The 14,956-nt window shown below is 44.1% G+C and overlaps 1 protein-coding gene across 3 annotated transcripts in view; it reads left to right on the forward strand.

The window, feature by feature from the left end:
• The window catches only part of raph1a (Ras association (RalGDS/AF-6) and pleckstrin homology domains 1a), a 249,705-nt gene that overhangs the window by 106,657 nt on the left and 128,092 nt on the right, over positions 1-14,956 (forward strand). For all 3 annotated transcript variants that reach the window (XM_067987976.1, XM_067987977.1, XM_067987978.1), the window contains exons 2-3: positions 10,837-10,956; positions 12,955-13,057. In XM_067987976.1, the coding sequence (XP_067844077.1) occupies positions 10,837-10,956; positions 12,955-13,057 (223 nt within the window). The remainder of the gene's footprint in view (positions 1-10,836; positions 10,957-12,954; positions 13,058-14,956) is intronic.

Raw genomic sequence — 14,956 nt, forward strand, 5'->3', positions numbered from 1 at the left:
GGCAGCTGTTTCAGTAACTTTTTCTGTCTTGAATTTGAGATGTTGGATGGAAAACCTCACTGCATGTGTACAATAAAGATGCCGTTGCAATAACACGCCAACTGTGGGCAGCCACATTTGCTTTAGTAAAGATTTGTCCCTGGTTACAGCACTGACTTAAAAGGGCTCTGCAGGAATTAGACATCAGGATGGAGGGTGATTTTGGAGCCTCGTGCTGTGACAGTCAAACAACGAATTTTTTTTTCCAAGTGGAAGTGCTGGTTGCCAAAATGGTTTAAAAGTTTGGGGTCGGAACATAAATTTAATGAATTTCAGCTGTTGGATTGGTTGATGCCTCAAGTGTCAGCTGCTTATTATTGGAAACATTTTTTGTATGGAGCAGCAACAGAGAAGAATGGCTGCTACTCAGTTAGTAAAGGCAGTGTTTAACAGAGCCATACAGACTAGAAGGTATCAGGATCACATGGCTGGTCTGTGCCGAGTTTGCTGATCTGAGCTGGGGTGGAAGGGGATGTTACAATTGGCCTCAGTCCTCCTGGCTAGAGAACAAATTAATAAGCTACGGTTTCTGCCCCCGATTGCTATCCATTGTCCACTACTGGAAAGTTGTGAGGGCTTTCCAGTAGTTTGGCTGTGAGGCCCCTCTGAGGTTGAACAGTCTGCTGTCACTCGCTGTCTTGGTTCAATCTTGAAGAACCAGAGGGTTGCTGATGCTCAGTATGAGTTAGCACCTTCCAGAAGGGAGGCGACAAAGGTAGATTTTGTTCTGCTCATTAGAATCAGGGGTTTTATTGTATTATTTAGAGCCCAAAGGAGTTTGTGGCCCAATTTCCCTAATTAAATGGAGATCGTCCTGTTAATGTGATGTATGTTAATATTTAGTATTACTTTTTAAAACGGTCACTGTGCGGCTTCTGGGTTGGCAGGGTAGGCTGGAAATCTGCTTTCGACTCTGGTGTTTCTGGCCATCCACTACAAGGTACAGGGGGTGGGTCTTGGTTGATTAACCTTCAGTTCCAAAGCATGAGGTGTTTGGTCAGAGCTAATGGGGATGGGTTGCAATCAAATCCTTATTAAAGCCCATCAATATGAAGAACCACTTGGGTTGAATGAATCACTTAGTTTTCTCCGGCCTGCCCCTCCTGGGGAAATGTTCTACGGGTGCTGGTCACCTGGTACCTTGCCTGAGTGGTCACCCTTCAGCTATAAGTGGCAACAGGATATTCAATCATGAGAGGGCTTAATAACCTGATCCAAGACATCCATTCACGCATGTTTTCAGTTATCTATTGGTTGCTGCCTCGAGTGCTAACTATTTCAAATTGTTCTTTGAGTGGAGCAACAGCAAATAACAACTGCTTCCCCTGTGGATTAAGTTGGTAAAGTTGGCTTGTAACTGAGCCTAACTGGGGATTCTGAGGCCAGTTGTAGTACTCCTACTGTTGCCCAGGTGTAGATCAGCTAACACAGTACATAATCGGACTGAACCTGTGATCTTCTGGTCTGTCGAGCTCAGTTTTATGCAATTGGGGAAAGGTTCACTTAAAAAATAATGGAAGGATGTTTATGGGACTGGAGACAGCAGGTATAACTACATGTTGAACCTATCCTGCTGCTATACTTGGCACAGGCCGCTCTGTTTATGGCACATGGGCAAAAGCAAGCACTACATGGGAGTGAACAAAATATCAAAAGATGATGTCCAATGTGAAGCATAACCCAATTGGTACCATAGCTTACACAATCTAGTGTCTCCATCTCCCAGTAAGGAAACCAGTTATTTCAAGTGCTCTAATGCCTATACCCGTGCATAGACCTGCCTTGCCCAGGGCAGTCCTGGTTGCAGTAGTCATTCCAGAAGATGTCCATTGTGGTTGGATCAATAATGCAAAACATCCTCATTGCCACCAGTCTTCAGGAAGTACTTGACTTGTGGGAAAGCCGTTGCTGTGTATGGAGAATTGGTGTTTTCTGTAGTAAATGGAGCATAGCAAGGAATTGTGTCTAATGGGCTGGATCTTGCTGGAGCAGGGCATTCCATAGCGTGCCCCATTAGACTTTTCCTACACCCTTAAGCTCAAAATTTTTTTGTGCTGTAACTTGTTGGAGGTGCAAGCTGATAACAGCGTGGCGAAGGTAGCGGGGCATCTGGGGCCTTAGTGAATGGCGGGACCAACAGTCTATCTCTTCAACCAATGAAATTTAAGGATTGGGAAAGAAACAGAGGAACGACAGAGAAGGAGGGTAAATTAGAGTCAAATCAGGTACAGAAAGAGAAATAGAGAGGGAAAGAAAGATTGGATTGAGAGAGAAAAAAGAGGTAAAGGAAAAGTAAGAATTTTTTTTACATTTTTTAAATTATCCAAGAACAATTTACTACCTGAAGGAATGAGACTCCACAATTTAAATTGTTCAATTTCTAAGTCAGAGAGGTTGGTTGGCAGTCATTAACAATTATTATGTCGTTAAAAAGGTGACTTGCACTTAATTACCAGACTTAACTTTCTGTGACGAGTTTAGTGGGCAATTAATGTGAAAATCCAACAAGTTCTTAAAAATGACGGGGAGGCTAAGATGAAATGCCGTTTGTGCAAAGCAAAAGGCGGAGTGACATAAATCGACCAGCAAATTCTGAAGACTCGCAACTCACAGTGTATCTCTTAATTCCCTGGATTTGCTGGCCGATTTACACATTAATAACAGCGTGGGTTGTTAACTTGCCTTTATTTTTACATCAAGATCAGGCAACATATTAGACCTCAACAGAACCCATTTATGTACTGGATTTCCAGTAACTCATCAGGACCACTAGATGGCGCTTCTGTACAGGTTGTGCACTTCTGACCTCCAGTTCAGCTCCAGCTATTTTTTAAAATTGGATTTTAGTAATTATTTGCGTAGAACAGTATGTTAGACTGCAGTTTGGGCCCATAGTACAAATAGTTGTGTTTTAAAAGCAATATATTCTGGAAGGAATAAGATGATTGAAATGCAATTGGAGAAGTTGTGTAGAGAACCACGAGTAAGACAGCGTGAAGGCAGACGATTTAGGGAGGGAAACTCTTTTTATTTTACGTCATGGTTTGGCATTTCACATTTGTGACTTAATGTTTCAAATTTCATTGTGTAGTCTTATTTGTGGAGTAAAGAAACAAACTTTCAGGTTTATACATCGTAAATTCTAACGTTTATGTATGTGAAGTGGTACTGACAGTGCTGCATTGGGTAACTGCAGCGCATTCAGATTACACTGGCCTGAGAGATGTGTAGGTCCACTGTTGTTTTGCTACCTGGTATGAATGAGCAATCTGCTTTGTGCTGTTGAGCACCTAATAATAATTTGAGATAGAATGAGCTGAAGAAATGGGCACTCAGTCATCTCTGAGGGAATATTCTGTCGGGAATGATTCTCAAATTGCACTGTTGCGTTTATCATTCAGATGTTCTGCCAATTACTGAAGGGGGCAGTAACTCAATCGGTGTCATTTGTGTTAGCATAGAATAAGCACAGATGAAGGCCTTTCTGTCTTTCGAGCTTGTGCCAGTGCTCGCTCAGCTACAACCGTCTAATCCGATGTCTTTGCATCTTTTATATTCTTTTCAAATACTTGTTCAATTCCTTACAAATATTATATAGTCTCTACCTTAAAGGGCACTTGTAGTAAAGCATCTGTGTTCTAATAACCCTCTGAAATCTTTCTTCTTTCTTTACCCTTCATTCGGAATCATTTAGTTCATATCCCCTTGTTACCGATTTGCCAACCAGTGGAAGCAACCTTTCATCATTTACTTTCTCAAAGCTGTTCGAAAAACTCTTGGATCTCTCCTTAACCTTCTGTTTTTTGGGAGCCCAATTTTTGAATATTTCTCGAACGATAACCCCTCATTCTTGGTATAATCTAGTGATTCTTCGGCTCCAATACCCTTTCTATAAAGAGGTGCCCAGAATTCCAGCTGTGGCCTAACCACTGTCTTGTTGAATTCAACATATCTCTGCCTCTGGATTCAGCCCACTTGTAAATAAACCTAGAATCCCATTTTCATTTTATTTTCATGGCCTTTTTTACCTGCAGTGTACCCCTAGATGTCTCTGTTCTTCCACTCTAAGAATCTTATTGTTTAACGTATAGTTTATTGCTGTGCGCTTCCTTACTTCACATTGCTCTGCATTGAACTGCATCTGCCACCTGACTTCCCACTTTAACCCGACTCTGTTCTCCTACATTTTGCCGTGCCTCCTAATTTGGTATCATCAGCAAACTGACCTCCTCTTGTGTTTATAATTCAAATCCATGATATAAATGGAAAACAAGAGGTCCCAGCAGAGATGACTCCGCCGCATCTGTCAATCTGAAACAATGTGTCCTTCGCTTTCTGTTCCTAAATCATCTCTTTAATTCCTTGAATATAATGTGCCTTCATTTATGCAACAAGTTTCTTATGCACCAAGAACAGCTTTTAACTGTAGCGCCTTTAACGTAGCAAAAACACACCAAGGCGCTTCACAGGAATGTTACCTGTATCCTTATCTCTAACCTCCTCCAACCCTACAACTCTCCCTGATCTCTGCACTTCTCCAACTCTGGCCTCTTGTGCATTCCCGATTTTCATCACTCTATCATTGGTGGCCGTGCCTTCAGCTGCCTAGGTCCTAAGCTCTGGCATTCTCTCCCTAAACCTCCCTACCTCTCTACCACTCTCTCCACCTTTAAAATGCTCCTTAAAACCTACCTCTTTGACCAAGCCTGTCTACATATCTCCTTATGTGGCTCGGTGTCAAATTTTGTTAGATAACACTCCTGTGAAGCATCTTGGGACGTTTTATTACATTAAAGGTGCTATATAAATGCAAGTTATCAGACAAAATTTGACACCGAGCAACAGAGATATTAGGACAGGTGATCAAAAGCTCAGTCAAAGAGGTAGGTCAATATATTTAACTTGTTGCTATCCGTCTTTTGCTTAGACGTCGTGGTCTACTGGTCTGCTGATGAATCTGGTCAAGGGCCCCCTCTATCCCAATTAATTTAGGCAGTTTCCACTATCTCAATTAATGAGGCCACATCCTCCCTTTTCTCCTTTTCTATTTCTCCTGGAAGTTTTTGTAGTCTGGAGTATTGAGTTGCCAGTCCTGCCTGGCTGAAACAAGGTAACATCAAGGCTGCAATATTGTATCCCTCCATTCTACTTAATGCCTCCAGTTACCTGATTTTATTTCAAATGCTTTGTACATTTGCATATAAATACTGGATCAGTACCCTTACCTGTCCATTTTTCTTTATTTCCCTAGCATTCTGATTAATCTCTCTCCCACCTGCCCTTAGATACATCTCTCCACCATGCCCCTCCCAAAACACTACCTGAGCTTACTAAACTTGTACTTAATTGTCCACCATATGTCCTTCAGGGAAGGAAAACTGCTGTCCTTACCCGGTCTGGCCTATTTGTGACTCCAGACCACAGCAATGTGGTTGATTCTTAATTGCCCTCTGAAATGGCCTAGCAAGCCACTCAGTTGTAAAATCTTGCTTAAAAAAAGTCGTCATAAGAATAAAACTGGACGGACCACCCGGCATCGGACCACTAGGCACCGGACACGACAAAGGCAAACCAAGCCCAGTTGACCCTGCAAAGTCCTCCTCACTAACATCTGGGGACTTGTGCCAAAATTGGGAGAGCTGTGGATACTCACAGAATCATACCTTTCAGCCAACGTCCCAGACTCTTCCATCACCATCCCTAGGTATGTCCTGTCCCACCAGCAGGACAGATCCACCAGAGGTGGCGGTACAGTGATATACAGTCAGGAGGGAATGGCCCTGGGAGTCCTCAACATTGACTCTGGACCCCATGAAATCTCATGGCATCAGGTCAAACGTGGGCAAGGAAACCTCTTGCTGATTACCACCTATTGCCCTCCCTCAGCTGATGAATCAGTCCTCCTCCATGTTGAACACCACTTGGAGGAAGCACTGAGGGTAGAAAGGGCAAAGGATGTACTCTGGGTGAGGAACTTCAATGTCCATCACCAAGAGTGGCTCGGTAGCACCACTACTGACCGAGCTGGCCGAGTCCTGAAGGACATAGCTGCCAGACTGGGCCTGCAGCAGGTGGTGAGCGAACCAACACGAGGGAAAAACTTACTTGACCTCGTCCTCACCAATCTACCTGTTGTAAATGCATCTGTCCATGACCGTATTGGTAGAAGTGACCACCACACAGTCCTCGTGGAGACGAAGTCCCGTCTTCGCACTGAGGACACCATCCAACGTGTTGTGAGACACTACCACTGTGCTAAATGGGATAGATTCAGAACGGATCGAGCAGCTCAAAACTGGGCATCCATGAGGCACTGTGGGCCATCAGCAGAATTGTATTCCAGCACAATCTGTAACCTCATGGCCCAGCATATTCCTCACTCTACCATTACCAACAAGCCAGGGGATGAACCCTGGTTCAATGAGAAGTGTAGAAGAGCATGCCAGGAGCAGCACCAGGTGTACCTAGAAATGAGGTGCCAACCTGGTGCAGCTACAACTCAGGACTACATGCATGCTGATCAGCGGAAGCAACATGCTATAGACAGAGCTAAGCGATTCCACAACCAACGGATCAGATCAAAGCTCTGCAGTCCTGCCACATCCAGTCGTGAATGGTGGTGGACAATTAAACAACTAATGGGAGGAGGAGGCTCTGTAAACATCCCCATTCTCAATGATGGCGGAGTCCAGCACGTGAGTGCAATAGATAAGGCTGAAGCGTTTGCAACCATCTTCAGCCAGAAGTGCCGAGCAGATGATCCATCTCTGCTTCCTCCCGATATCCCCACCATCACAGAAGCCAGTCTTCCGCCAATTCGATTCACTCCATGTGATATCAAGAAACGGCTGAGTGCACTGGATACAGCAAAGGCTATGGGCCCCGACAACATCCCAGCTGTAGTGCTGAAGACTTGTGCTCCAGAACTAGCTGCGCCTCTAGCCAAGCTGTTCCAGTACAGCTACAACACTGGCATCGACCCAACAATTGCCCAGGTATGTCCTGTCCACAAAAAGCAGGACAAATCCAATCCGGCCAATTACTGCCCCATCAGTCTACTCTCGATCATCAGCAAAGTGATGGAAGGTGTCGTCGACAGTGCTATCAAGCGGCACTTACTCACCAATAACCTGCTCACCAATGCTCAGTTTGGGTTCCGTCAGGACCACTCTGCTCCAGACCTCATTACAGCCTTGGTCCAAACATGGACAAAAGAGCTGAATTCCGGAGATGAGGTAAGAGTGACTGCCCTTGACATCAAGGCAGCATTTGACCGAGTGTGACACCAAGGAGCCCTAGTAAAATTGAAGTCAATGGGAATCGAGGTAAACTCCCCAGTGGCTGGAGTCATACCAAGCACAAAGGAAGATGGTTGTGGTTGTTTGAGGCCAATCATCTCAACTCCAGGACATTGCTGCAGGAGTTCCTCAGGGCAGTGTCCTCGGCCCAACCATCTTCAGCTGCTTCATCAATGACCTTCCCTCCATCATAAGGTCAGAAATGGGGATGTTCGCTGATGATTGCACAGTGTTCAGTTCCATTCACAACCCCTCAAATAATGAAGCAGTCCGAGCCCACATGCAGCAAGACCTGGACAACATCCAGGCTTGGGCTCGTAAGTGGCAAGTAACATTCGTGCCAGGTAATGACCATCTCCAACAAGAGAGAGTCTAACCACCACCTCTTGACATTCAACGGCATTACCATCGCCGAATCCCCCACCATCAACATCCTGGGGGTCAGCATTGACCAGAAACTTAACTTGACCAGCCAAATAAATACTGTGGCTACAAGAGCAGGTCAGAGGCTGGGTCTTTTTCGCCGAGTGACTCACCTCCTGACTCCCCAAAGCCTTTCCACCATCTGCAAAGCACAAGTCAGGAGTGTGATGGAACACTCTCCACTCACCTGGATGAGTGCAGCTCCAACAACATTCAAGAAGCTCGACACCATCCAGGACAAAGCAGCCCGCTTGATTGGCACCCCATCCACCACCCTAAACGTTCACTCCCTTCACCACCGGCGCACAGTGGATGCACTGCAGCAACTCACCAAGGCTTCTTCGACAGCACCTCCCAAACCCGCTACCTCTACCACCTAGAAGGACAAGAGCAGCAGGCACATGGGAACACCACCACCTGCACGTTCCCCTCCAAGTCACACACCATCCCGACTTGGAAATATATCGCCGTTCCTTCATCGTTGCTGGGTCAAAATCCTGGAACTCCCTTCCTAACAGCACTGTGGGAGAGCCTTCACCACACGTACTGCAGCGGTTCAAGAAGGCGGCTCACCACCACCTTCTCGAGGACAATTAGGGATGGGCAATAAATGCCGGCCTCGCCAGCGACGCCCACATCCCATGAACGAATAAAAAAAAGTGTCCATCCCAGTATAAGCCTAACTCCCTCGTGCACTGTTGAGTCAGAAGGTTTGAGAGTTTAAGACACTCTCCAGCCTAGACTATGTTCCCAATGGCCATGTAATCTCCTGGGAGAAGCAAAAAAGAGAAAAACCCCAGGGCCAATAAGGGAAAAAATATTCTGTAAAATTCCTCTTTTTTTCGACCCCCTCAGGCGATTGAAACCAGCCCAGGAGATCATATGGACCGAGTATCATTTATAACGACACTTACCTTCTAAATGATGTGATCTCTGCCCCAGTCAGGAACCAGTCCAGCTCCCTCTTGAAGGCAGAGAGTCAGCACCCATCACACCAGCTGGCAATGTATTCCAGAGGCTCACAATTCTCTGGGAAAAGAAGAACCGCCCAACATCCAATCTATTCCTACTCTTCCATAGTATAACCTCGTGTCCCGTGGTCCTCCCCAGCCTGTTAAACTGGAATAATCTATGAATAGGGACACTATCCAACCCTTCAATTATTTTATAGACCGTTATCAGGCCACTTCTGAGTCTACGCTGCTCTAAAGTAAATAGACCAAGATTCTTGAGCCTATCCGAGTAGCTGAGGTTCTTTAAGCTAAGAACCACTCTTGCAGCTCTCCTCTGAACCTTTTCCATGGCCTCTATCACCCGCCATGTGGGGGGGCCAAAACTGGGCACAGTACTCTAGATTCGGTCTGACCAGCGACCTGTATAATGTCAAACTGATGTCCTTCGATTTGTAGTGGATGGTTCCATTAATGCAACCCAATACCTTATTAGCTTCAGCTACAGTTTATCTACATTGGTCATGAACCTCTCGTGGTCTGTGCACAATAATACTAAGATCTTTTTGTCGCTCAACCTCTCAGTATTGTTCCCTGCAAATGATACATGTATTCTGTGTTGGCCCTACCAACATGCATGACACTACATTTATCTCAATTAAATGCCATTTGCCAATATGTGGCCCACTCCCCTAGCACATCTAAAACTTTTTGGATTTGATTGCATTCATCTACCATCTTAACCCTTGGACAGATTTTGGTGTCATCTGCAAACTTACCACACTCCCAATACCACTGTCTAGGTCGTTAATAAAGACCATGAAGAGTAGCGGGCCTAGGACTGATCCCTGGGACATACACATTTGCCAGCAAGAGCCACTGAATAATGATCAGGAGCAGATTGATTTCTCCACCCCTCGCCCCTTTCTAACATTTTGGCCAATTGTAAATTTTTTTAGTGTCCCTAGCTGAGATCAGCTAGCTCTGCACAGACCAAGGATCAGACCTGGTACTATCCTGATCTGTATGGTTTAAAAATACACAGGATGGTATATTTACCATCTCGTGGGTGCTGTTTCAGTGATTAATATATGCCATTAATTTTAAATTCGCATGTGGGATTTGTCACTCCACTGCACACTGCAAAGCATCCCCTCTTCCTTTTGAGCAGAACTATTCCTTCTGCGCACTTGTACCAATATTAAAGTCTTGGTTGCAGAGACTTGTGGTAGCTGAGTTTGGCATGATTCCGCTGAAGGCTCCTTATTGCTTCAGAACTGTTTATATCTTTCTTTCTTATTATAGATCACAGGAGGAAATTAAGCTCGAAGGAGGGAGTAGGGTCATTAAACTGATTTTTTCAGTTTTCATTAGAGATGAGTAATGACTTATCTGGGAGTGGCAGCCTAATTTGAGGTGTACTGAAGGCACTGTAAAGCATGAGAAAGTGCTCTCCCTATTTCGTTCCTCCCACAATGTCCTCACATCATGAACCATCCCCAGGCAGGACAGCAGGCTTGAAACTGTTGTCCAGCCTTGACAGTGCTCTCTGCAGCCACCTATTGTGGAACATATGAGTGGGTGCCTGTGGTTTATATTTTTTTTTGATTGCCCTCCCTACGGTGAAAACTGCATGGGGAATTGTGGGTGTAGACTTGTCTATGCAAATACAATGAGTTGGGCTTCTAGTGCCTTATGAACCCCTTGCTGACAGACAGGAATGTTCTTTAAACCGCATTTTATACCTGAGATTTGTTCTCTTTAATGCTTTAATCCCTGTCGTTGGTTTGAGTGTTTTGCTCGAAGATGGCTGACTCACACCATGTCCGTGATTTATAAATGTCGACAATAAGGTATGATCCCTTTTCATGCCATAGGTTAGCAACAGCTATTTAATTCCTGTTAATTATAATCATGATTTGTACAGGTCTGTCACTGTAATAACACTGGGGGGCTGTACTGGTGGGTACAGGTCTGTCACTGTATAACACTGGGGTACAAGTCTGTCATTGGTGATGAGAGGAATTTGAGGGGATGTATTAAGAGTGTCACACATTGCAATGTTGTGTCAATGCACTTCAATGAAGTGGCTTAAATAAGCTTGATGATGGTTCTTTTGGTTACAGATGGATCAGACCTCAGATGAAGATGTGGACCATGCCGCAGAGGAGGACAGTGATAAGGAGGATCAGGACTTGGATAAGATGTTTGGCGCCTGGCTCGGTGAGCTCGACAAGCTCACTCAGGTAAGGAGGAGTAACCTGTCTTGAGGTTAAAAGGCTTCCAAACAATGCACGGAGTTGTGTGGTGACTGTCTTTGTTGCTCAGAGGTACAAGTATTTGTAACCAGTTGTATACTCTCTTCCAGTTGCCTGTGTCAAGAGCTCACTTTCCCTGTGTTACTGGCTGATGCAAACATGAAAATAGGTGTCAAGTTATAGTTGTGTGGGAATCTGCCAATTCTGTTTACTTTATTCGAAACTGTGGTCCAAGGGCTCCCCTGTTGACTCATTGGAAAAGGTAGTGCCCAATGCAGAGAAAAAAAGGTCTTCGACTTTAATCCCTAAACTGTACCGAGTTAATTTCAACACCACTGCCTTAGGGAGGGAAATACCAGCTACTGATCACTATTCAGTAAGCCAAAAAAAAATCCCATACTGGTGGTTCTAGTGGGTAGTAACACTTAGTCTGCTTGCAAGGTTTTGTTTATTAAACGCTCTGATTATTCATCAATTATATGAATCACAATTCCACCTCTAAGAATACCAGTTAGGTGAAATGCCTTTAAAGGACCATTTGTTCTAATTTTAGCTAAACACGCACACATTAAGGGTGTTCCTCCTTAATCAGTTGGGTATTTGCTGTACAGTATAATCAAACATTTATGCTGCGTGTGTGTGTGTGTGTGTGTGTGTGTGTGTGTGTGTGTGTGTGTGTGTGCGCGCGTGCGTGTGTACGTACATATCTATATATCTGACATGGCTGAAGGTTCTGCGGCCAATGTTGTGGGGGGTGGGTGGATTGTGCACACAATGCTGAAGTTATAGGAATGGACAGTATGGGGGAGGGGAAAATAGCGCTAGAGTGTTGCAGAGATTCTCCAGTTTTAACTGCAACTAATAAGAATGGAAGAATTTATTTTTTAGAAGCAGGAAAAGGCTGTTTGCCCAACATCCTGATCTCAGTAAATCAAACCCAATTTCTCACTATCTCTTTATTTTGTGTCCTTGCGTGCTCTTACTCTCATGTGCTCTCTCTATTTATCTCCTCCCCCCAACCACACACCTTCTCTGCTACCTGTTCCCTTCTGAATTCTGTTGGAGAATGGTGTGATTAATGTAGTCTATTGTACCATGTTTAACCTTGACAGCACCAGAGTTTCCAGATAATTCAGTGCTGATGGGCTAACCATTTTTAAAAGAATCACTTCACACATTGAGATGCTAGAATATCAGTGGGCTTTCAGGAGGAGTCTTGGTTTAAACATTACAATAATAATTTTAAAATCCTACATTCAAAATGAATCTAAAACCATTAAATATTTTCTTTTCCTTTCCTGATCTCTATTGTCTTTTAGTTTTAATGACCAGCATTCTGGCTTTTATCATTTTAACTGAGAATGTTTCAAACCTCTTTAGTGAAACCTATTTTTCCTGCTTGTGCTGTCCATTTGAGCTGGGACTCATACTTCTTAAAATTTGCTTGATTTATTGGTTAATTTGTTTCAAAGGTGCCTTTTGGGCCTTGCTATAGTTTGACCTGATTGCATCATAGAGGATCATGGGTCAACCTGACACTTTATTGGAGGGAAGATGCAAGACTGATATAACTCAGCGGTACTGACTGTCGCTGGGTTGCAGTTCCATGGGCACTATTCAGTACCTCGTCCAAGTGTGAGACTAGCCAGTAGTGGCCAGCAAGTTGTTCACGCATTAGCGCTGTTGCAGTTGAGACTGCTACTATCGTTTCCCAGTGCCTGTGCGTGCAATTTCCAGCTAGGGTCACTGAATAATGACCAGGAGTAAGAACACTGACCCCACTGAAATGAAAACTTCCAGCCACTCGGAGGGTTAATCGATGTATATTGTGATTTTTTTTTTGTTTGTAAATTATTGTGATCCCTTTTCTTCAGAAATGAATGGTAATTGTTGCACTTTCCACAGCTGAGTGCTAAATCTTTTTTAAAAATTATTATTTACAATGCATTATGAAACTGAGAACGTTTCCTTTTTTTCTCCATTCAGAGTCTGGACTCTGGGAAACCTGAAGAGCTGAAGAAGTCTCCGCTTCGGCAGGAAACCAATCTCGCAAATTTCTCCTATCGCTTCTCGATGTACAATCTGAATGGTGAGGGCTGTGGTTATTGTGGCAGGAAGCAATTGAGAATGAAGTCACTGTCTTGGTTTTGTTAGCCATTGAGCATTTTTGAAGCCCCAGTTTGCCTGTGGTTCACTGGATAATTCTGAACCTTGGTACTTTTGTTGAATTCATTTAAATCTCCCCTGTCTGAGAAAAGATGAGGTCTTCCTTGCTGGAGTTCACACAGTACAGGGCTGTTATGGTGTGCTGTGTGAATGTACATTTCAGGCTAATGCATACCAGGGTACTTGCTCACTGATTTTTTTGAGTCCTAACTCTTGCATGGTTGTGAGATTTAACTGCCACCTCCACATCTCCTTGATTGGTTCCAGATTCCTTGAGAATGGACAGCTGGGAAACATGAATCTCACTGTGGTCTGGTTTTTAGAGTTTGGGGTGATAATAGCAGTATGTAATTTGTGGGAATATTGAATTTAGTAAACAGTTGTAGCTTTAGCTCCCCTGATGTCTTGCTCAGGTGGTAAAGGTCACATGTAACTGAACCATACAGACTCTATTCCCACTCTGTGCTAATCTAGATGATCTGTTCAGTCAACAATAGGAGAGCTGCCGTAGTCCTCCATGTCTCTGGACTAGGGAGAGGAAAACGAGCGTGAGGTTCCTGCTCCTGATCACTGTCAACTGTTGAGTGTCCGTGTAGATGCTGGATGAGGACAGGGTCTGGTTTGGCTTTCATGCTCTCCCATGCTTGCGTAGTCAGACATTCGGCGCATGAACTGAATGAAGAATGACCGCTTGGGTCAGGTATTGCAGGGTGTCCAGTGCCATACAACTGAACAGAAGAACCAAGTACTTTCAGGAGGGGAGGAGAAAAAATAGAACATGGTCGACAAAAAAAAGTCACTCATCTCAGCTTTCATAGCTTGAAAGGGATTGCACTTTACAGTGCAGCCCTTTTAAGATTCACTTTTTTTACATGGTTGAATGCCTTTGTTATTGAAACCCTAATTTTTTTTTACTTTTAATTTGCCCCACTTGTCCTGAGGATTGATTATGCCAGGGAATGTTTCTATGGCCCAACCCATCCCTAACATGGCCATATTTCATGTAATGAACCTAGACGGTAATTGTTGGGAGGCTATTTCACCATGGAGGGCATGATGGCAGAGTTTGGTAGGTCCTCATCGATGTTTGTGCACGTGTGCTTTCCAGTAGGGATCTTGAAAGCCACTTGATAGTGATCAGGAGCGAGAACTTTGGTCGACTTTCTCCTGTTCCCCTGTCAACTGTAAAGGCACTGTAGACAACTGCAGGACCCCTTAAGCACATTCATAGAGTGAATTAGTTCTATAACAGAAATGCAACAAAATTTCTTTAAACCCCAGGCTGGGAGTGAAGGAGCCAGTCATTTGTTCCGTGAACAGATTCATCTGGAAATATTCGAGCTCAGCATCCAATTCCTGGGCCCTTGTATTTCCATGAACACTTTGTTGCATATTTCTTCCAACATTCATCCATCTCTTTTTTATTTTCTTTGATTGCTGTCCTGTTTTGTTTTAATTTTGAGTTTGGCTGCCTTTCTGCCTAACTTTGTTATTTTTAAAGCAAGTTTAATATTGTCTTGCTATCCTACATCTGCTGAGTTCTGTTATGATAATGAGAACATGACTGATTCCTGGTCTGTGCTCAGCTTGTTCAGTGGGGTGTTACAATTGGCTGTGATGTCCTTGGGCTGAAATCGGTCAGGGTTCTCGCTCCTGATAGCTACCTAGTGACCTCTGCTGGAAGGTGCTTATATGTACACTTCATGCAAGGATAATATTGGGCTCAGCTCTCAAGCCGCCTTGTGTTTAAATGCCTTGCCAATACTGACTGTCTAAGGTCACAAATGAAGCATGGACATTTGGATGAGGTGCCAGAATGCGA

This window comes from Heptranchias perlo, chromosome 7 (genome assembly GCF_035084215.1).
Source record: "Heptranchias perlo isolate sHepPer1 chromosome 7, sHepPer1.hap1, whole genome shotgun sequence".
Classification (NCBI taxonomy): Eukaryota; Metazoa; Chordata; class Chondrichthyes; order Hexanchiformes; family Hexanchidae; genus Heptranchias; species Heptranchias perlo.